This window comes from Bufo gargarizans, chromosome 2 (assembly GCF_014858855.1).
Source record: "Bufo gargarizans isolate SCDJY-AF-19 chromosome 2, ASM1485885v1, whole genome shotgun sequence".
Lineage (NCBI taxonomy): Eukaryota > Metazoa > Chordata > Amphibia > Anura > Bufonidae > Bufo > Bufo gargarizans.
In genome coordinates this window covers 704,693,567-704,714,944 of record NC_058081.1, presented here as the reverse complement: position 1 = coordinate 704,714,944, position 21,378 = coordinate 704,693,567, and the positions used below count along the sequence as shown (strand labels likewise).

Sequence of the window (21,378 nt, the reverse complement as noted above, 5' to 3'; positions counted from 1 at the left end):
CACCTTTCCTCTGCTTTGCTGAGCCGGCAAGGCTATTTCTGAGGGCACCTCGCTGCGCTAGCCTGTCACTCAAGAATGCCCCTGCCAGCGGTGTCGGGGGCACGCACACAGGTCATGTGAGCCTTTACACCAGAATGGATATGACGCATCACTCTGTGGCTGCAGATCTGTATTACATGATCTCAGCAATAGTCTGAAGCAAGGGATCTCTTTTTGCTTTCTGGTCTTTTTAGGGACTGCTTTTAGTCGTGGTCCTGTATATGACTTCATTTTGTCTCCCTTAGGACTCATGCTCACGACTGTACTGGCTTAGTGCCCATATTGCGGAACGTAAATGGCCGGTCTGCAATATACGGGCACTGGCCGTGTGCACTCCGTTGTGTGTATGCGGACCCATTGAATTTAATGGGTCCGCATCTGCCAGATACGACCATAGATAAGACTTCACCTATCTTTTGCGGAGAGGTGGCACGGGTCGGAAGCACTACGAAGCGCTTCTGTGGGCTTTCTTGTCCGTGCCTCCGCACTGCAAAAAGATGTAACATGTTCTATCTTTGGCTGTATTCAGTTCAGTCTCACAGACTCCTCTCTTTACAGCTCATCCGGCAGAAGAATGACCAAAGTCGTGCGGGATTTTCTGTATGCCCAGAGGGTGCAGTCGCCCATTGAGCTGTTTACTGATTGGTTGTATGTGGGTCACGTGGATGAATTCATGACCTTTGTGCCGGCGCCAGATCAGAAGGTACTGTCTAACTTATCTTTTTTTTTTTTTATTGTCCAGGCTGTTTAACAGTGGTCATTGGGAAAAATCGCCTCCTATTACAAAAAGAAGCAATGTGCATTATGCGTTCTGCAGCCGTGGGTCCCTTAGGGTCAAATGATTAAAAAATTATTTTGAGTGTAGCCCTTTAATTTATTTAGAGTTTATACATTTGATGCATGTGGTTGTTCTTATTCTCGTCATTGTAAGTCAGTACGAGGTTGCGTCCGTGAATTTCATGGCAACCCCGCGCTGGGACATATGAAGTAAAGCATGTGTACTTCCTGATGCACTTTGATGTAGAATTACAGGATTCTTTGCAGAAGTCAGGACGAAGGTCTCTGTACTGGTAAGGAAGCCCAGGTGCCTAAGGAAGTTTTGGACCACTGAAATCTAGGCTGGTTCCTACAGTGATAGGTCTGAGGCTTTGTATGAGGGGGGAGAGCATGTCCTTTCCTCTAAGGCCAGGTTCACATCTGCGTCGTCAACTCTGGCACTGTAATCTGGTCACTGTATGCCGGACTTCACAACGCAGATGTGAACCCAGCCTTAATCTTCGTGGTGCTTTATTTTCGTTTCTGGAAGCTTGGTCTATCTCCATCAGTCAAAGTTTCCGGGGTTTTATCTAATCTTATTCTAAATTGGACCAAACAGAAAACCTGGTTAAAAAGGGAGATTGCAAAACGCTATTTTTTCAATGGTAGATCTCGCAGCTAAAATGTTGTTGTTTTAAGGTACAACCACCAAGACGCGGTTGTGACGGGGCTGCACTGTGGTCGTGTACCGTGCAGCCGTAAGGGGACACAGCAGGAGTAGTGTCCCAGTATTCTAAAAAAAAAAAAACATCCAATATGTGCAGTAAGTGAACTTTTCATCTAGACCTCAGACGTTTTCTCAGAGGTTTATCCCAGTTGCATCTAAGAACGGTATTACACCAACAGATTATCTGACCAATTTCTGTCCAATCAGACCAATAGTTGGGGTGTGTGTATAACCAAAGATCTGTGTGTGTAAACGGCCATCTGACCAATGATTGGTCAGATAATCTGTTGGTGTTATACAGCCCTAAACCATTCGTCAAGCAAGGGGGTGACCAGGGAACGTTCTGACTTTGGTACAAATAAAACGGTCTCTCGCATTTGTTTGTTACGTAGGTATTTATCAGTTTCAACCAAATCGCTGCTCTTAATAAATTATGAAGCCTGTCTTTTATGCTTCAGGTTTGTCTAAATCAGAACTGATTTAGAACCTTCCTGATTCTCTTGTGGCACATTTACGTGTGCTGACTGAGCAGGCAGTGATCGGGAAGGAACTGTTCCTTCCTGATAGTCTTCGAAGAAGGAGGTGAGAGCTGCATTTACACGCAACAATCGCCTCCACTGTATGAGGGATCGCTACTGCACTCGCCTATCCCCCGCACAGATTCATTGTTTCTGGGCAGCAGACCGCCACCTCACGATCTGCTGCCGAGAAGTTATGATTTTGGTGTCGGCATAAATGATTATTTCTCAATCAGGTGATCGGTGGCATCTTCACATGGGCCAATTATCGGAAACGAGTGTTCGTACCCAATATTGGTCCCATGAAAAGGGACCTTTAGGTTTGAGACAAGATCATACTTCCTCAAATGCTCTACACAGCTGATCTAAGATGGGAAACTTATGGTTTCTTGGGCTATAGACACTCGGGGCTGTCGGCATTTATCGAAGTCTCTGCTTTAAACTCCTCTTTTGAGTCTCTCCATGTGAGGTGGTCTCATGACGAGAGACTAGACCAGAATGTCTATAGATGACCAGATAACAGGAGCGTCAGTGAGCATATAAACTTTGAGCCATAAACAAAGATATGAGCACCTTACTTACCTTGGCAAACGGAGGGCATGGCTGGCTGGCTGAGCGTGCGTCTGGTAAATCGGGGACTCTAGCGCACGCAGTGAACATTCAGCACCCCTTTACTGGCTACAACGGAGGTTGAATGCTGCTGCCAGTTGTTTTGCTCTGAAGGATGTTGTACCAAGAACTGAAGAACGGTCTGGGAACAGCAGGAAGACCATATTTGAATAGCAAAAGGGGTCATGAGTAAACATCAAGAGGAGGGCACCATCTTGGTCTGCCTTTAAGTTGAATGCCAGGGACAGCTACCTGTGTACAGCTCAGAAGTTTGGCAAAGACATGCTTTCATATTCAACAGATGTTGGAGGCACTTGCCAAAGAGAGAATAGAATGAAATAAAATAAAAAATACATTATCCTTTTTTTTTTTGTCCAGTTTTATGCTTGGTTTTTACGTAGCAATAGTTTGCTGTGTGGCAAAACCAGAAACATTTGCCACATGTCACAGTACTGCAATGTGTACACCCAGCCTTTCAGAGTTAGGGCTCATGCACACGAACGTAAGGGTTCCGTGCCCGTGCTGCGAACCGCAAATCACTGGCACCGGCCGTGGGACATCTGCAGCGGATCGCGGACCGGATCACTTTTTTTTTTTTTTTTAACTCTTTTATTGAGTAATATCGCAGATACAAAAATAAAGTTTAGAGACGCCGATAAGTCTCTATCAAATTACAATCAGTTCTTCAATGGGCAATATTGCAATAGACATTACTTCAATAAAGGGGGTAGGGGAGAACATCTGGCCACATGTTAGTGTGTTGAATTAGGACAGAATCCACTGATATGTGGGTACATCTTCCTTAAAACAAATATATCATCCTTAAGACAAATATATCACCTGAGGCGGGTTAGGCAAGCAATCTCCAGTAGTCGCGAAACTGCTATGTATAATGTGAATGGCTGAAGTTGACAAAACTTCTCAAAGGCTTTATCTCTCGTCAGAGGGAGTAAGCCCTCATGAGTCTTGGGCCGTGTATCCTCTAAAGGATTTCCACTCCTTCCATGTCTTGTCGAATTTATGGTGAGATCTTTCTTCCCAGGAGGAAATCTCCTCAAGACGATATATCTGATCGATCTTAAGGAACCATTGCTCCATGGTTGGCGGACCGGATCACTTGAATGGGGTCCGCAATCCGCATCTGAGGGTCCGCACTGCAAAAAATTAGTGCATGCACTACTTTTTTGCGGTGCGGAGGCACTGCCAGAAACGCCACGGAAGCACACCGTAGTGCTTCCGCACCGCATCTTCCGGATTGCAGACCTATTGAAGTGAATGGATCTGTGATGCGGCTGCACACGACCAGTGCACTGTGTATTGCGGACCCGCCGTATGTGCGGCACACTATCGTGTGCATGAGCCCTTAAGGTTGATTTCTTTATTTTCTTTTAGATAAGGCTACTTTCACACTCTCTCTTGTTTTGGCTTTCCGTTTGTGAGATCCGTTCAGGGCTCTCACAAGCGGTCCAAAACGGATCAGTTTTGCCCCAATGCATTCTGAATGGAAAAGGATCTACTCGGAATGCATCAGTTTGCCTCCGATCAGTCTCCATTACGCTCTAGAAGCGGGCTGTCCGCTTGACAAAACTGAGCCAAACGGATCCGTCCTGACTTTCAATGGAGTTCATGACTAATCTGTCTTGGCTATGTCACAGATGATACAAACGGATCCGTTCATGATGGATGCATGCCGTTATATTGTAACTGATCCGTTTTTGCAAATCCATGACGGATCCGCCCAAAACAGGAGTGTGAAAGTAGTCTAAGTTTTTTGAGTTTCATTGCCAATTAACCTGTGTCTTATGATCGAGGCCAAGACATGGAATTTTCGGTAACGGGTCAGAGATTTTCACTGTGGATTTCAGTCTTTGCATCACATGGGGTGAAACCCTCTGCAACAAAATTCACATGTAACATATGACAATTTTGATGCAAATACCACAGTGAAACCACAAGTTTTTTTTAAATGTAATATAGTTTACAACCTGTGTGGATGTACATTTAGACTATGTGAACCTGGTACATTCAACTGCTATAGATTGTGATTTAAGAGTAAATGTTTTTTAATTTTGTGTTTCACCTATCAGGCTGCTCTCCTTTTCACTAACTCTCAATTCACTGCTTAGGTTTCTCTTCACATCTGCATTGGAAGCTCCGTTTGGGGCTTCCATGACAGATTTGATGAAAAATACCGGCGAGAAAGTCCTGCACCTTATTTGAGGAGAACTAGATGGCAGCTTTTACATAAAAAATGTGTCCCAGATTTTATGTCAAACTTCCCATAACTCAAACCATGAATGATCCCTCACAATAACGCGTTTCAGGGATCGAAATTTTGTAATGTTACTGCCACCTGCTGGGTACCTTGAGAAATGCATGTCTTATATTAGCATAGATAAAAGGAGTAGAACATTTTTGGAGACAGAGCGGTGGTGAACTGTAATAAGTGTGTGGGGGGGGGGGGGGGGCGGTGAAGGGTCTGGTGGCAGTGGCCATTTCTCACTTTGTCTTTGTGAAGACACTGTTTTGTTTTGGATGGTCATAACCATGTGATTATTCTCCTTCTGCTTCTCTTAGGGCTTCCGTCTGGTTTTGGCCAGTCCTGCCCTTTGTTTCCAGATCTTAAAAGAAAAGAAGCACGAAGGACATGGAGACGCCGTCATGTTCCAGGGTGAGAGCAGCTGCCATGTCCCATCCTGCACAACACTGTTATTGTGATTATTATAGAAATATTCATCTTCGCCCCCCACATTTTTTTCCTGCAGGATTGGAAACCAAGCGATGGACCGTGACAAAAATCCTTTCCACGGACGCGATCGTGTACGAGAACAACTATGCACAGGTTAGAGGGGCAGAGTCCTTGAGACATCAAAGTATGAACTCAAATCGGGCTAATTACACTCATTGACAAAAAAGAAGACCTCAAGAAGGAGATAATGGAATCTAATGAAGTGATTACAATATTAAAGGAAACCTGTCATAAACTTTATCCTGACCTCACTGAGGGCAGCATAAATTAGTGAGAGAAATGCTGATGTCAGCGGGGTATCACTAAGGGTACTTTCACACTAGCGTTTTTCTTTTCCGGCATAGAGTTCCGTCACAGGGGCTCTATACCGGAAAAGAACTGATCAGTTTTATCCCCATGCATTCTGAATGGAGAGTAATCCGTTCAGTTTGCATCAGGATGTCTTCAGTTCAGTCGTTTTGACTGATCAGGCAAAAGAGAAAACCGTAGCATGCTACGGTTTTCTCTCCGGCGAAAAAAACTGAAGACATGCCTGAACGCCGGATCCGGCATTTTTTCCCATAGGAATGTATTCGCGCCGGATCCGGCATTCAGAATACCGGATCCGTTGTTCCGGCATGCGCATGCGCAGATCGGTAAAAATGAGAAAAATGTACAAGACGGATCCGTCGGTCCGCATGACAAGCAGAGAGACTGATCCGTCCTTGCAATGCATTTGTGAGACGGATCCGCATCCGGATCCGTCTCGCAAATGCTTTCAGTCAGCAGCAGATCGGCGGATCCGGCGGCCAGTTCCGACGACGGAACTGCCCGCCGGATCACACTGCCGCAAGTGTGAAAGTAGCCTAATCGGCTAAAAGTAAGCGGTTGCCCAGAATCGGCATCATAATCATTGCAGCCCAGACCTGGAGAAGAGTCACATCTACCTGAGAAGGGTCCTGGTTATTCCTAATCTCCTGCTCTCTCGCCCATCTGCTGATGACTGACAGTTCTCTCCTAGAGAGGAAGAGAGAAAACTAGGTAGAAGACTGTCAGCCATCAGCAGGAGAGCAGGAATTTATGAATAACCAGGACTCTTCTCAGGTGGCCGTGACTCTTCTCCAGGCCCAGTCTGCAATGATTGTGATGTTGGTTCTTGGCAACCACTTATTTTTAAGTTATAAATGACAGACCGCTGAAATCCACTCACCGGTCTCTACTTTATTCTGCTGTTAGTATGGGCAGCGTAAAGTTGATGACCAGTTCCCTTTTAAAGCCCAGGTGGCTTTGCCGCACAGAGGGTGCTGTGTGGCTGCTTGGTCCCATTGCCTGCTGGAGCGGTGCGGGGGCACGATAGTCGCCGCACAGTGCCGCGCCAAAGTTAGAGTAGGTCCCCACTTGAACACTTGAAGAGGCAACCTGGTAAGTGGGCCTATGCTCCTTGATCAAACTGTATACGAATGCCTCCTAATAGTGCATAGCTATAGATTGATAATAGTGCTGTAGAGCCATGTTTTATCACGCTGTAATTAAAACAGTTGTAATAGCAAAAGCCTAGTGATGAGGATGTGCGATTTAGATTCTCTCGCATATTGAACAATTCCTTGTCCTGCACATATATCGCTGCGCTGTTAGTGTCCCTCGTATCACTACTAGGGGAGACCGACTGTTGTAGGTGACGACTCCCTAAATCATCACCCAGCAGTGGGGACCGTGTGTCTCTCCACAGCAAAGGCAGGACTCAAGCGCTCACCATGAGACCTCCATACTCTAACCTGAACAGAATCTGGACTCGCTGTGACACCAACTTTCCTTCTGTAGAGCACCAGCAAATGGTCCAGGCTGAGACACTGCAATGTAATGAAGCTGCCACCTGTGTCTGGATGGTGGACAATGTAACTGTGGTAGCTGCTTGTGCTTGTCAGTAGATCAAACAATCCTTTCTACTGGTGGTCTGTCTGGAGCCTGTTCACCATGTGAGCATGCTCTGACGTAACCACTGCTCCCAACACCTCCTAAGAACTCGGTCACAACGGCCTAGCTGTCGGGCAATTCATCAAAACCACCATCCTGCTTCTTTCAGTCCAGTAAAAGGTTTTGTCAACTGGGCAAAATGTTTTTGAGTGCATCGTAGAGGCATGTCTAGCGGTCAACGATTTCTCACCAAAAGGTACACTACCCAAAAGTAGCCTCTGAGCGCCTTTTTGTTAGGGCAGCGGTGGGAAGCACTTTTATGCTTTCTTGTGGCAAGACCCAGTGTCTAGACCTCCCCTGTAATCATTGACATATCTGCCTGAGACATAACTGCAGGATGAGCTTTACAGCGATCTGACATTTTTATCTGGGTGTGTTTTTTAATTTTTTTTTTATTTTTTTTTTGTCAGTGAGTGTAATTAACAATATATTCTCCCACTACAATGCCTTAATTGGACCATATGTCTAAAGTATTGCAGAAGACACAAGGGCTATTTTTACGACCATGCCAGTTTGAGAAGAATCTACATTAGTTATGTCCTGGTGCGCACATGGAAGTGGACCAAAATTGCTATGGGACCCATATAGATAGACTAGGGCCAGAACTTGTATGCATTGGCAGGATATAGGTGGGCAAATATATCAGAAAATGGGTAGTGGTATATGGTCATGTGAGAAGAGACTGGTAATGCTGCTGACCCTCTTGCAGCACTGCATTGACTGGAACCGGGATATTCTGAAGAAAGAACTCTGCCTAACAGAGGAGGACATCATCGATATACCTGCCTTATTCAAACTGCAAAATGACAAGGCTGTAGCCTTCTTCCCTAATATGGTGAGTACCGTGATGAGACTAGACATCCATGATGCCCACATTGAAGTGTTCTGAGCTTCTCTGTGCTTTATCCATGTTTCCTCCAGGTTAATATGATCGTTCTGAGAAAAGATCTTGGAATTCCCAAACCCTATGGGCCGATAATCAAGGAGACCTGTTGTCTGGAGGATTATGTCATTGAGCTGTTCAAGCCCTTAGAACTGAAGTGCACGTTTATTGATGATGTTGTGTCGTACCACAAGAAACTGGGCGAGGTGCACTGCGGCACCAACGTCCGCCGGGAGTCCTTCACCTTCAAGTGGTGGCAGATGGAAGAGCCTTAGTGTCCGACCAAGCCTGGAACCTCCTCATCCTTGTAGGTCTCCTCCTGAGCTCCAGTCTCCTCCACTCAGATGATGTGGAAGCTTCTGGGCCAGTTACGGTGCACTCATACACTGCACATTTTGATGCAGATTTGCATGACTGAAAATCAGTTCCATTCGTTTAAATGGGGCATCAGGCACAAGGATTTCTGCAAGCCCCATACAGGTGAATGATACTGATTTTCAGTCATTGAAATTTCTGCAACATCTGCAGCATGTGAAGGCGCCCTTACTTATCATTACTTCTTAGCATGTGACACCGCTGTGAGCAGCCATATAACAAGTGTCTATTAGGCATAATCATTATATACACATATTATTTGGGCAAAAATATTGGGGCACCTCCACATTATACATACAGGAGCTTTTATGACCTCTCAGTCTATATCCACAGACATGAATATTGAGTTTGTCCCTCCTTTGCTTCTCTGGGAAGACTTTCTACAAGATTTTGGAGGGTGTCTGTGGGGATGTTTGCTCATTCATCCAGATTGATTCGTACTTTTTCGCTATATAAGACGCACCCCAGGTTTTAGAGGCGGAAAATAAGAAGAAAATATTTTTCTTCAGATCAGACCCCCAAATCAGGAACTCTATCAAACTTCCATGTCAGACCTTATGTCAGACTACCATGCCAGGACCCTATGAGAACTCCATGTCAGACCTCAGATCAGACTTCTATGTCAGACCCCCTCATCAGACCTCAGATCAGACTTCATGCCAGACACCCATCAGACCTCAAATCAGAGCTAAAGAAAAGAACTTCACTTACCTCTCCTGCTCCGCGACTCTTCTCCAGGTCCAGCGATCGCTCCTCCAGATGCACTCCCTTGTCTTCTCCGGCCCAACCTAACTGCGCGCAGCGTTGGGTCATAGTGTGTGCAGCGCGGAGAAGAAAAGGGAGGGGGTGAGTACTGGCAGTGCTTCTCCCGCTCCCTGCACCTAATACATACTAGTGAACGCTACCATAATGGAATCACTGACGGCAACCAGAGAGACCAGTGCTTTTTCCTATATTGTGTAAACACTGTCACCGTTGCTGGATTGCCGCATGGTCATAACCATAGAAATGAGCAGTGTATAATGTGATGGAAAAATTAATCTAGCCAGCAAAGGAGGCAATATGGACAATCACAATACATTAGTAAGTGCCTGGTATTAACCTTCTCTACATGATAAATGCCATTTGCTGAAGTGAGACAACCCCTTTAAAGGCCTTTGTATGTAGAATGGGATGTGATAAAAGCTCCTATAGGTGTAATGTGTCCAGATACTTTTTTTTTTTTCCATATAGTGTAGTTAAACACCCACCTTTTTATACAGAAATTGTGAATGTCCGCATTTGCAACCATTTTTAAATGAAGCTGTGAGAGTCTGGTGGAACTTCGTGTATAAGAACAGGAATAGCTCCCTTATCATATGAATTTTCATGAAATATTGGACTATGCTGAAAAGTAGAAAAAAATATATACATTTTAATCCATTCCATCAGATGCCAATCATTGATTATAATTAAAGCTGTTGTCTCATCATAGACAATGGTCATATCGCTAGGATATGCCCCCATTGTCTTATAGGTGTGGGTCCCAGCACTTATATAGGGAATGGAGCCCCGGAAGTGAAGCAGGGCGCATGCACAGCCGCCCTCCATTCATTTTCTATGGGGCCGGCAAAAATAGTCGAGCGCTGGCTCTGCCATTTCCGTTGAGCCCATAGAAGTGAATAAGAGCGGTGGCCCGTCATGCACGGTGCGTTCCCATTCACTTTTATGGGGAGCCAGCTTGGTAGTGGCCGGACCAGAGTCCTCCAGCCACCAGCTTGCAGGGCTCCGTTCCCGATTTATAGGTGCGGGTCCCAGCAGTGGGACAACCCCTTTTAAGAGCAAGTGCCTCCTGATACCTATAGCTTCTCACAACTCCGCCATTATAAGTTGTTCCAGACCAGTTCACAGTGAAGATCACATAACCTTCCTGCCAAAATCCATGAGTCTTTTGTATACGGAGTAAGGACGGAGGTGACTGCTGAATACCGACCACCCCAAGGATGATGAGAGTGATGGGCAGAGATCATCCTCTTTTATCAGTAGATTATACAGACATACCACATATACTCCCTAGATTTTCTGTTTTTAAGTGTAGGACTTATTCAGACAGCCGTAACGTGGGAGCATTTTAGCGTCCTTATTGCAACTGCAAATCTCAACCCGACCACGGGTCTAATGCTTCGAACTAACTGCATCATAGGGTGTGAATTCGGATGATTAGACCCCCCAGAGGGTCTGAGATTTGGGGCTGTAATACAGGCGCTAAAATGCTTCCAGGTTACGGCCATCTGAACGAGGCCTTACCAGTGGTGTTGGGACTCAGTGTTGCCTGTAATGCGATTTTGATGATTAATATAATTTTTTTTTACACTAATCTTATTATTCCATAAAGTTTCTTCTTTCTGATGTGTTTTATGTCATTGCACCTTATGTTCTCCTCATGTCCCGCTTACTGAAACGGGTAAAAGGACTGAGCTGAATTTACCAGGGAAACCGCTCCAATCTCTTAGCACAGTTCTCCCACTGTTCAGAGCCATATTATTGTCTATAGGGGGCAGTATTATAACGAATGCTAGCAGTGTAAGGCCTCTTTCACACATTCGTGACAAGATGGTCAGTGGTTCATCCGTAAAGGATCCATGTTTGGTCCACTTTTTTTGCCTACTTTGTCATCCATATTTCACTTACAATGCCAGGCTGGTATGGGAGCGCTGTGGCCTCCTCACAGCTTACCAAGCACAGCGCCACTCATTGTATAGTGGCTGTGCATGGTATTGCAACCAAGGCCGAATTATTTGAGGTGCACGTTGGCCATGTGATTAATGAACCTGACGTCACTGGCCTTGGCCATCTGATCGGTGGGAGTGCCAGGAGTCGGACCCCCAGTGATCTGATATTGACGTCCTATCCTGAGAATAGGTCATCCATATTTTACTCGTCACCATGTAAGCTCAGGAATGATTCCTATATCAGTGATGTGAATATGGAGCATATTTGAGGATTCAGGGCTCGTGTAAGATTTGTTTTATAGCTGCCTGTAATCCGGGGGTCATCACAATGACAGCAGCTTGTAAGGAAGGCTATTGTGCACTTGGGATCTTAGGTCTTCTGTTTGGGATTATCATCCCATGTAAAATAAATGGACCACTATAGCCAAAAGAGAATCCGAGGGTCTCCTCAAAAAGTGGGAACCAATGTGATGGTTCTAAGATATTACAAAGAAGCTATGAACTAAAAATCCCCTCAAAGGTCGTCCTATGGACACAAGTGCACATAACCCATGATATGCGCCTTGACCATGGTGCAGCCACTACCGCTGTATTCCTGTCTGAGCTCAGTGCCTTAGCCGTAAGACGTCTCTATTGTAGACTGGGTGCATCCAGCGCATTTCATGCCCTCATCTGTACCATAAATCCTCCATTTTGTGTTATACTAACTGCTATAATAAAAACTGTAGAATAAAACCTGCTTTGTCCTCTGATTTTTGTAGAATTTGTTACTAGACTACAACCCCCAGCTTCCTGACGTGAGTTGGATGAAACTAGTTTTGACATAACATCAATGTGTCACCACCGGTGGGAGCCAGCTGTGGGGGTCCCCGGAAGGCAGGGTCACTCCTGGCTGTACACTTTCTGGAATTGCCTGGGGCTCGTTTGTTCATATAACTGGTGGGGCGTCCCAGTAATCAGACCCTAACTAATCGGACCTTGTGGATTTTTCAGTAAAGTTTGAGAAAGAATAAAAATTGAAATCCATAACGTCACATTACTTGCAGATTTCATTGTAGCATTTTTTATTATTCCATTTTACTCATTTTGAGCTAAAAATCTTTTTTTTTTTTTTTATTGGTCTTTAATAAATATTTTCAGCTTTTTTTTTTTTTTTTTTTTTTTTTTTTTTTTTTTTTTTTTTCCTACAGGGTTAAGCTTCAGTCTATCTGCAGAGTATCTTGCTTTCCTTTCACACTGAACCCATTAGGTGGTTGTTCTGATGACTGGATGTATATGCCTGATCTCTGCATTCCACACAGCTCAGAAACCTTAATTATGGTTAAATTCTTCTCAAACTGAACAAAAACTGCTGAAAACTAAAGGGAACCCGTCATCGGGATTTTGTGTATAGAGCTGAGGACATGGGTTGCTAGATGGCCGCTAGCACATCCGCAATACCCAGTCCCCATAGCTCTGTGTGCTTTTATTGTGTAAAAAAAAAAAAAACAACGATTTGATACATATGCAAAATAACCTGAGATGAGTCCTGTATGTGAGATGAGTCCGGGACAGGACTCCTCTCAGGTTAATTTGCATATGTATCAAATCGGGTTTTTTTACACAATAAAAGCACACAGAGCTATGGGGACTGGGTATTGCGGATGTGCTAGTCTAGGGCCATCTAGCAACCCATGTCCTCAGCTCTATACACAAAATCCCGGTGACAGGTTCCCTTTAAGACCAACAGAAAAAAAGATTTTTAGCCCAAAATTAGTAAAATGCAGTCATTAAAAATGTGCCCCCAGAAGGCGTTTATAGCCTTTCAGTGGTGGAAAATCCAACAAATCCATGCTTTTTTTCATAACAGAACTGACTTGCCATACACTGTACTGGGCTTTAGGCCCCATTCATATGACCATATTTTTGCTCCTGTTCATTTCAATGGGGCCCCAAAAAATGTGTGTGCTGTCCATATGTTCGTTCTGCAGCCCTGCAAAAAAGATAGAACATGTCCTATTCTTGTCCTTTTTGCAGACAGGAATAGACATTGTTACAATGGGTCTGCAAAAAAAATGGTTGCAACATTGATGACATCCTTATTTTTGTGGATCGCAAAATACACAAGGTCGTGTGAATGCACCCTTAGAGAGCCTCTATCCGCACCTTCAACCCTTTTAACATACAGACAAAAGAAAAGTATTGTCAGCAGCAGTAAGCTTGTTACTGCTGCTGACAATACTTTTCTTTTGTCTGTATGTTAATCAGCTGCAGAGATCTGCATTTTTATTCATATACAAATGAGCACGTTGGAGCACCAGGGGACAGGGCTGAATTCTTGGAGCACTTCTTTGTAACGCCCCCTGTACTCTACACACTCCCCCTTCCCCTTGATTGACAGAGCTAGACATCAGCATGCTGAGGGTAGAGCTGTGTCCTAGCATGTACGTATCATATACACTACTTACTGTAGCCTTACCATGTTTAGAATAGAGGTTTTTCTATGCTTAGAAAGCTAATACATACCGTACTGTATTGCTGGTTTAATTACTGGCACGATATATATGACTATAAAAACACCAGTAATATGTATTAGCTTTCTAGGTATAGAAAACCACCCTTACCAATGTGATAAGGATGTAGCCTGGAGGTAGGTGGTCACCCTTGAACCTCTGCTAAAGGTTCAAATCCTAGCAGAGAATTCTAGATCTTTTTCTTCAGTTTTTTTTTTCTCTCTCTCCTTCATTTAACCCATAACAAGAGGCTATAGCCTTACTGTACTAAGAGTAGAAAACCTCTCTTCTCAATATAGTAAAGCAATAGCCTTTTATTAAGAAATAAGCAATAGGAGACAATGTAATAGATGAGAAAAGGCTTGAAAAAATGGACAATCCCTTTTTAAGGTCCTTTGAAGCCTGGTTATCAATCAAGTACAAATCTGTACCACAGGTCAACTTACATTGTGGAAATGCATGTGGATGACATTTGAAAAATCTCTTCTTTCCTCTTACTGTGTTCCACTATGGATTTTACCTGGGCAAATCTGCTGCAATTGTATGGGTAATTTATGGGCAAAAGGATCTCTGCTAGGACCAGGTTCTGGCACAACAGGGCCTATGAGGGTCATCAAGGGCAGATCACTTGCTGATGTGGTCTTTCATATTTGGGGGTATTCACAAGTTCTGCTGTATAGCTTATGGGTGGGCTCACACTACTATTTGGTCCACAATGCAACACTGCTGATGTCACCAAGATTGGGCACAACGTATCAGGGCTTACATCAGAAATATGTATGGTGGAGACACTGGTCGGCTCTGTGATACCTCAGGCACTGTGGAGGAGAGAAAAACAGGTTATCCGGCGACTGACCTTAAACTCCCTATTTGTCTTCAGAAAGAGGTTCTGCAGCATCTGACGTGTGTATTGTAAGGAAGTGAACCCAAAGTACAGGTCATGTTCTACAACCACTTGTGCCTTTTTCATAGGTACTGTATATAACATTTATGTTTTAAATATCATAATTATAGAGGATTTGATTATATATGAGGCCATATTGTGATATATTCACCATTTTGTATGGATTTTAAAGTCGGCCGAGAGAGGTTCATGGAAAGGACACTGTTCATAAGGTTTCTTCTCTATAGATGTACCAGTCTGAGAAGAGTCATTCTTGTCTCCTTATAGAATTATGACTGAGAGAAAGATATTCTTTAGACCTATCTGGTACTAATTAGCCCTACAGGTGTCTATTGGTGAAGCAAAAAATCTGTGGTGTCTGTATACACATATAATGAACCTTAGTTTTATTAGCATAAGATAATCAATAGGACATGTGTATTTTTATATTTATATTGTAAAATATTATGAAGGACTTCAATGCATCTATTATCTTGTATATTTCTCACTAGGAACGTGTACACTCCTAAAATATGATGAGAAGAATTTTAAGTGTAGACTGTGTTATTTTCACTAACAATCAATCACCCGTTGAAGTGACAGGGGAGACGCACATGTCTGTCAGAGTACAAGGTCTATTATATTCTTATCAATACCATAAATTTGATAGTTTGGGAAATGTCTAAACTGGTACCTTAATGTCTATGCTTTAATTGGTACATGTGTCAAAGTTAATCCCTGTAGCTCTGATTTCGGATTCCATATGTTATGTGTATGAAATGTAAGATGAATCAGAATTAGCTTTATTCGCCAAACACGACAGTCGATCGTGCTCGGAATTGGGTTAGGCACAGGTACAGGCATAGTAACTAGGGGGTGGAAGGGGGGGGTTAAGCAATGGGCACATTAGGGGCGAGGGAGGGATTATGGGCGGGAGATGGGGTGTGATGAGTTCAGCAGTCTGACAGCTGTTAGGAAGAAAGTGTTCAGCCTCCTCGATGTCCTTGCAGGGATGGCCTGATACCTGCGGCCGGACTTTAGACGTCTGAAGAGATGATGGCCCGGATGGGAGTGGTCATTGAATATTTTCAGAGCCCTGGAGCGCAGTCTGTTGGAGAAGATAGAGTCAAGGGGTGGTAGTGGCAGTCGAGTAGTTCTCTCCGCCGAGCTGATGACCCTTTGTAGTTTGCACTTGTCACTGGCTGATGAGCCGGCATACCACACCAGAAGGGACGAGCACAATACCGACTCGATGGTACAGGAGTAGGAGGACTTCAGTTGGTCCTGAGCCATGCCGAACTTCCTCAGTTGTCGAAGGAAATAGAGCCGCTGGTGAGCCTTCTTTATGATGGACGAGATGTTGGGACGCCAGGATAGGTCTTCAGAGATTGTCGTGCCTAGGAGGCGGGCACTGGGTACCCTTGCGACTTCAGATCCGTCTATATGGGTCGGGGGGGAACTACCCTTCCCTTCCTGAAGTCGACGACCAGCTCGACCGTCTTTGTGGCCTTTAGGACCAGATTGTACGTGCCACACCAGTTGCTGATCCTGTCAATTTCCTTACGGTGAAGTCAGACCTGGACATTTAACCCTTACTAGTAATGATGCTAATAGCTTATGCAATGGTGCCACCTAGGTATAAATAAGTAACATTACACCAACAGCAGAAATACATTCTGGGTAATAGTGACATCATAGTCGTTATCATATGTACACGCCTAGCCAACAATGATTTGAAAACTCCAAGCTAGGAAGGTGTGTCTAACTGATAAGTTTTTGGATAATAAACCACATACAGCGGGGAAGAGAGAAAAAAAAAGGAGGGACACCCCAGGAGAAAAATCGCAATGATCAGAACGGATTTCAGAGCTGACTTCCCTTAGACTCTGCATTCTTGTTTAACGTATAACTTTATTATGTGTAGTATCGATTTGAATTAATTGGCCTGATATTTAGTAACTCCCCGCTTTAGTGCGGATGTATAATGTTAAAAGTGCTACATCAATAGGGGTGGAGCCTGACCGCTGAACATGAGGAAGGTCTGAAGAAGAGCTCCTGCTCTACAGAGCCATGCCTAGACAAATAAGACGCCCTAACTTCTGCCATAATGGTCAAAATAGGGAGAGACAAGATCAGGGAACAACCTATGACTCCCAAGAAACAGAAAGGGCAAGCCGAGATGGACCGCTTTGTGAAGAGACAACTAGCGCTCTCACAGCATGAACAAACAAGATGGCTCTACAGTCCTTGAGTCCTGAATCGGAGGTAGAAGAAGACAGGGAGGACGCTGGTGCTAGCGGAGGTCAATGAATTAGAGACACCCTGCAGGTAGAGGACAACTATACTTTAACAAGGTCCTTCTTGAAAGACTTCCTCTCTCAAGCCCTAACTCCCTTGGTTCAGGAGATAACAGATATGAGGCAGGGGGGGAGAGTCTCCAGCCATGCGTACATTAGACGCCGAAAAAGCTTTTGACAATGTTAGGTGGGCATGGCTGGAGGCAGTTCTGGATAAGATGGGATTCACTGGCGTGTTCAGAGTCTTTTTATCTCAGCTATATCATAAACCAACGGCTAGGGTTTACACGCAGGGCTTCTTATCTGGACCCTTTGGCTTGCAGAAGGGGACTCGCCGAGGCTGCCCCCTGTCACCCCTTCTATTCAACCTAGCACTAGAACCACTAGCCAGGGAGTTATGTAACTCTAATGTTTTCGAAGGCATTCGGGTTGGTAAAACCCAGGTGAAAGCTGCTCTATTCGCAGATGATGTCATATTATTTCTGGCGAAGCCATGGGAACATATAGGGAAGATATTTGAGACTTTGGAAGTGTTTGGGAGGTATTCTGGTTATAAAGTTAATACCTCTAAATGTGAGCTACTGCCTCTTACCCAGGACAATAAATGTTCCTGAGTTTCTCCTACTGGGGTAGGTCTGTCACTAACTAAATCCCAAATTACTTACCTGGGCATCAAAATAGGGAAGTTGCCACATTCCATCTATCAACTGAATTACCCACCACTAATCACCAAAATCAAATATGACCTTGATAGGTGGCAAAGATGGCCCCTGTCTCTGATGGGGAGGTGTCACCTGGTCAAAATGATGGGGGTGGGGTGGTTACTGTACCATCTCCAAACTATACCTCTACTTCTAAGTCATGCAGATATTGCGGGGCTAGAAAGTAAATTCATTCGCTTCATTTGGAACGGAAAGAAGCCCAGAATTTCCTTACGAAAATTTAAGATGCAAGAGGGTCTCAATTTTCCTGAAGTTCGGGGGTACAATATAGCCTGCCTCAGTAGACACCTATTAGACTGGTTTAATGGTATGGCATACTACTCCAACATACACCTACAACGACAATTAGCAGCAACCTGGGACTTGAGGGCACTTGTGCACACCAGTCTGCCACGTCTCCCGTATTTAGCTAGACGTTCACTAATTTTGAGAGATTCCATCATTACTTGGAAGATTCTTAGGAAACTTTTTGGTCTACCGTACCAATCTTCCAAACATCTTCCCATTCATAACAACCCAACCTTTATTCCTGGGCAATGTGAAAAACCCTTAAAGAACTGGGCGACTAGGGGAGTGAGGAAAATGGGGGACCTATTCCACAAACAAGAGGCTAGATGGGCAACCTTGTCAGAATTGTAGGATAAGCGGAACTTACAGGGCCCCAACATGTTTCCCTACATGCAGGTCAGGAATTACAGCAGGAGTTTAGTAAAGGATAGCACCAATGAGTTACAGCTAAACAAATTTGATTCCCTTCTCGTTAATAAAAGTAGAACTTCTATTTCACTCTTATACAGCACTTTGAGGAACATATGGGATGACTCGACTTCCAGAGGGCTTTTCAAGAGATGGGGCGTCCAATTGAACGTTCAAGACATTCAGCCTGTTGTTCGAGCAGGCATTATCGCCTTGAATAGAGCGGTATTAAACGAGAGGATGAGAGAAACCCATTTTAAAATCATCCACCATGAGTTATATGGATTTGATATGCCTGTAACAGCGACTAAACCTGGTATAATTACTGCCTGCCCTAAGTGTTCTACGCCAAAAACTGACCTTCTTCATGGTCTGTGGAGTTGCCCAAGATTAGGGGAATTTTGGCGTCGGGTAGATCAAATCTTGAGAGGGACCAGCAATTACCAGAAAAAGCTATCATTATCGATTAGTTATTTTACACGCAGATAGTATCGAAGGAGACGGGCCTTACAGGGATAGGACACAAAGTGGTGCTGGGAGCTAAACAGTGTCTATTATCAAAGTGGATAGAACCAGATGTCCCGACTATTGAGTTATTGCTGAGACAATTGCGACATACCTTTCACCTAGAATGGTTGGACACTTACTAAAAAAGAAACTTTAGGAAAAAAATGATACAGGACATGGAAAAAATTAATTTTAAAATACATACAGGACTCAGAGTATATTACCATAATGGAACCCTTCCAGCTGTCAGCATGGTATCTACAAGAAGACCTTAAGGGTCTGCTAGCAACGTCGGACTGGGGCGCCTAGGGCCAACCAGTGGAATTGATTTTGGGGGCCCACCCTAGAGCTGGAGATATTACTTGTTCATTTTTCAGTCTCGCACACATGAATGTAGCACACAATACAGTAACAGTATGCTAAACAGAACAGTATTGTGCACTGCACTATATCAAATTGTTTCTCCTTAAGCAACTCATTTAGTTGATAACTGTGTCTGTTATTTACAGTCAGTAGTTTGGACAGCAGTCACACATGGACATTCCATGTCCTACATCAGGCATCCTCAAACTGCGTCCCTCCAGCTGTTGCAAAACTACAGCTCCCAGCATGCCCGAACAGCCTACAGGTATCAGCCTACAGCAGGGCATTGTGGGAGTTGTAGTTCTACAACAGCTGGAGGGCCGCAGGTTGAGGATGCCTGTCCTAGATGAACCACCCAGCCTAAACAATATCCAAAGTGAAGGAAATGTTTCCTGCATATTCAAAAGGATAAGTTTATTGAAGTGCTGGCAGTAGTGCCCCGGCCTCCTTACAGCTCACCAAGCTCAGCGCCGTACATTCTATAGCGGCTGTGCTTGGTATCATTTCTATGGGGCGGAGCTGCTCCTAGGCCACTTGATCAATGAACGTGACCTCATATCGCCTAGAAAAATCACAGAAGGGCACAGGGCTCACAGGAGACCCGGTGTCTTCTCAAACAGCTGATTGGCAGTGGTCCCAGGTAGGGATCGACCGATTATCGGATTTACTGATATTATTGGCCAATATTCAGGATTTTCAAAGTTATCGGTAGCAGCATCTAACCTTGCCGATAACGAATTGCAAACATGGATCGCGCTGCTATCAACACGATTAATGTTCCCTCAGCAGCACAGGGGAGAAGGAAGCAGTCCCTCCTTCCTGTGCCGCTGCTGCCACTGCCATGAGAGGCAAGAGGGGAAGAGGAGGGGAGGGGCTGTGGCCATTGCGCCACCAATGATGTTAACTCAGTTATTAATTCAAATATAGGAGGCGGGTGAATCATATAGCTGCACCCGACCTCTATGAGAGGTAGCTGCGATCCGCGGCAGTTAACCCCTGCCGCACCTGAGGGGTTAACTGCCGCGTATCGCAGCTACCTCTCATAGAGGTCAGGTGTCGCTATATTTGAATTAATGGGCAAGTTATCTTCATTGGTGACAGTGGCAGCTTCTAATCAGAGCCCCAGCAGTGTAAGCCTGGGGCTCAGATCGGTTACCATGGCAGTCAGGATGCTACTGAAGCCCTGGCTGCTATAGTCAGCTCCCTGCTGCTGTGTGTACTATGCACAGAGCAGCAGGGAGAGTGTGAGGTCCTATTCACCCTAATAGAGCTCTACTAGGGGGAATAGGACAAGGGATTAAACGATCCCAGGTTCTAGCCCCTAAGGGGGAAATAGTTATTAAATAAAAATAAAAAAACACCAAAATATTAAGTATAAATATTGAATCTTAGATATCCGTGTCAGCTCTAAAAAAAATCTATATCGGTCGATCCCTAGTCCCGGGTGTCAGACCCCCACCAATCAGATACCGATGACCTATCCACAGTCATATGTGACTGATATCAGCCGCTCCTCTTATAACACTACAGCACTAATATAACCTCCAGAGACATGAGACATTACATCACATGTGACTGATATCAGCCGCTCCTTATTTAACGCTCCAGCACTAGTATAACCTCCAGAGACAATACATCACATGTGACTGATATCAGCTGCTTCTCTTCTAACGCTTCAGTACTGATATAACCTCCAGAGACATTACATCACATGTGACTGATATCAGCCGCTCCTCTTATAACGCTCCAGTACTGATATAACCTCCAGAGACATTACATATTATGTAGGGGTGAGGGGCTGGGAAAATGTGAAATGCCACTGATGAGAGGGGAGAGGGTGACACTGGGAGACATAACTTCTTGCTCTGTATAAAGTATAGGTGAGATAGTTGGTGGGCAAAGGTCTGTGAGGGGCTGGAACAAGAGTGGACACAAGATGTGCAGGGGCAGCAGTTTCAGGACTCTCCTAACTTCCCAGTTCCCTCCCACAGTAACTTACTCCAGTGCTGCTGTGTGGAGTAGCGGGACCAGTGAGAGAAGAGAACTGCACTTTATACTGGAGGCACAGTGACACAGGAGGTCAGAGAGAGCAGTCTCC

General features: G+C 44.6%; 1 protein-coding gene across 1 annotated transcript in view; it reads left to right on the top strand.

The window, feature by feature from the left end:
* LOC122929066 (protein-arginine deiminase type-2-like) overlaps nucleotides 1-12,055 on the top strand; it is a 61,455-nt gene extending 49,400 nt beyond the window's left edge. The window contains exons 12-16 of the mRNA XM_044282512.1: nucleotides 598-742; nucleotides 5,227-5,320; nucleotides 5,415-5,491; nucleotides 8,061-8,186; nucleotides 8,273-12,055. Of these exons, the coding sequence (XP_044138447.1) occupies nucleotides 598-742; nucleotides 5,227-5,320; nucleotides 5,415-5,491; nucleotides 8,061-8,186; nucleotides 8,273-8,509 (679 nt within the window). The 3' untranslated portion in view covers nucleotides 8,510-12,055. The remainder of the gene's footprint in view (nucleotides 1-597; nucleotides 743-5,226; nucleotides 5,321-5,414; nucleotides 5,492-8,060; nucleotides 8,187-8,272) is intronic.
* The last annotated feature ends 9,323 nt before the right edge of the window (nucleotides 12,056-21,378 follow it).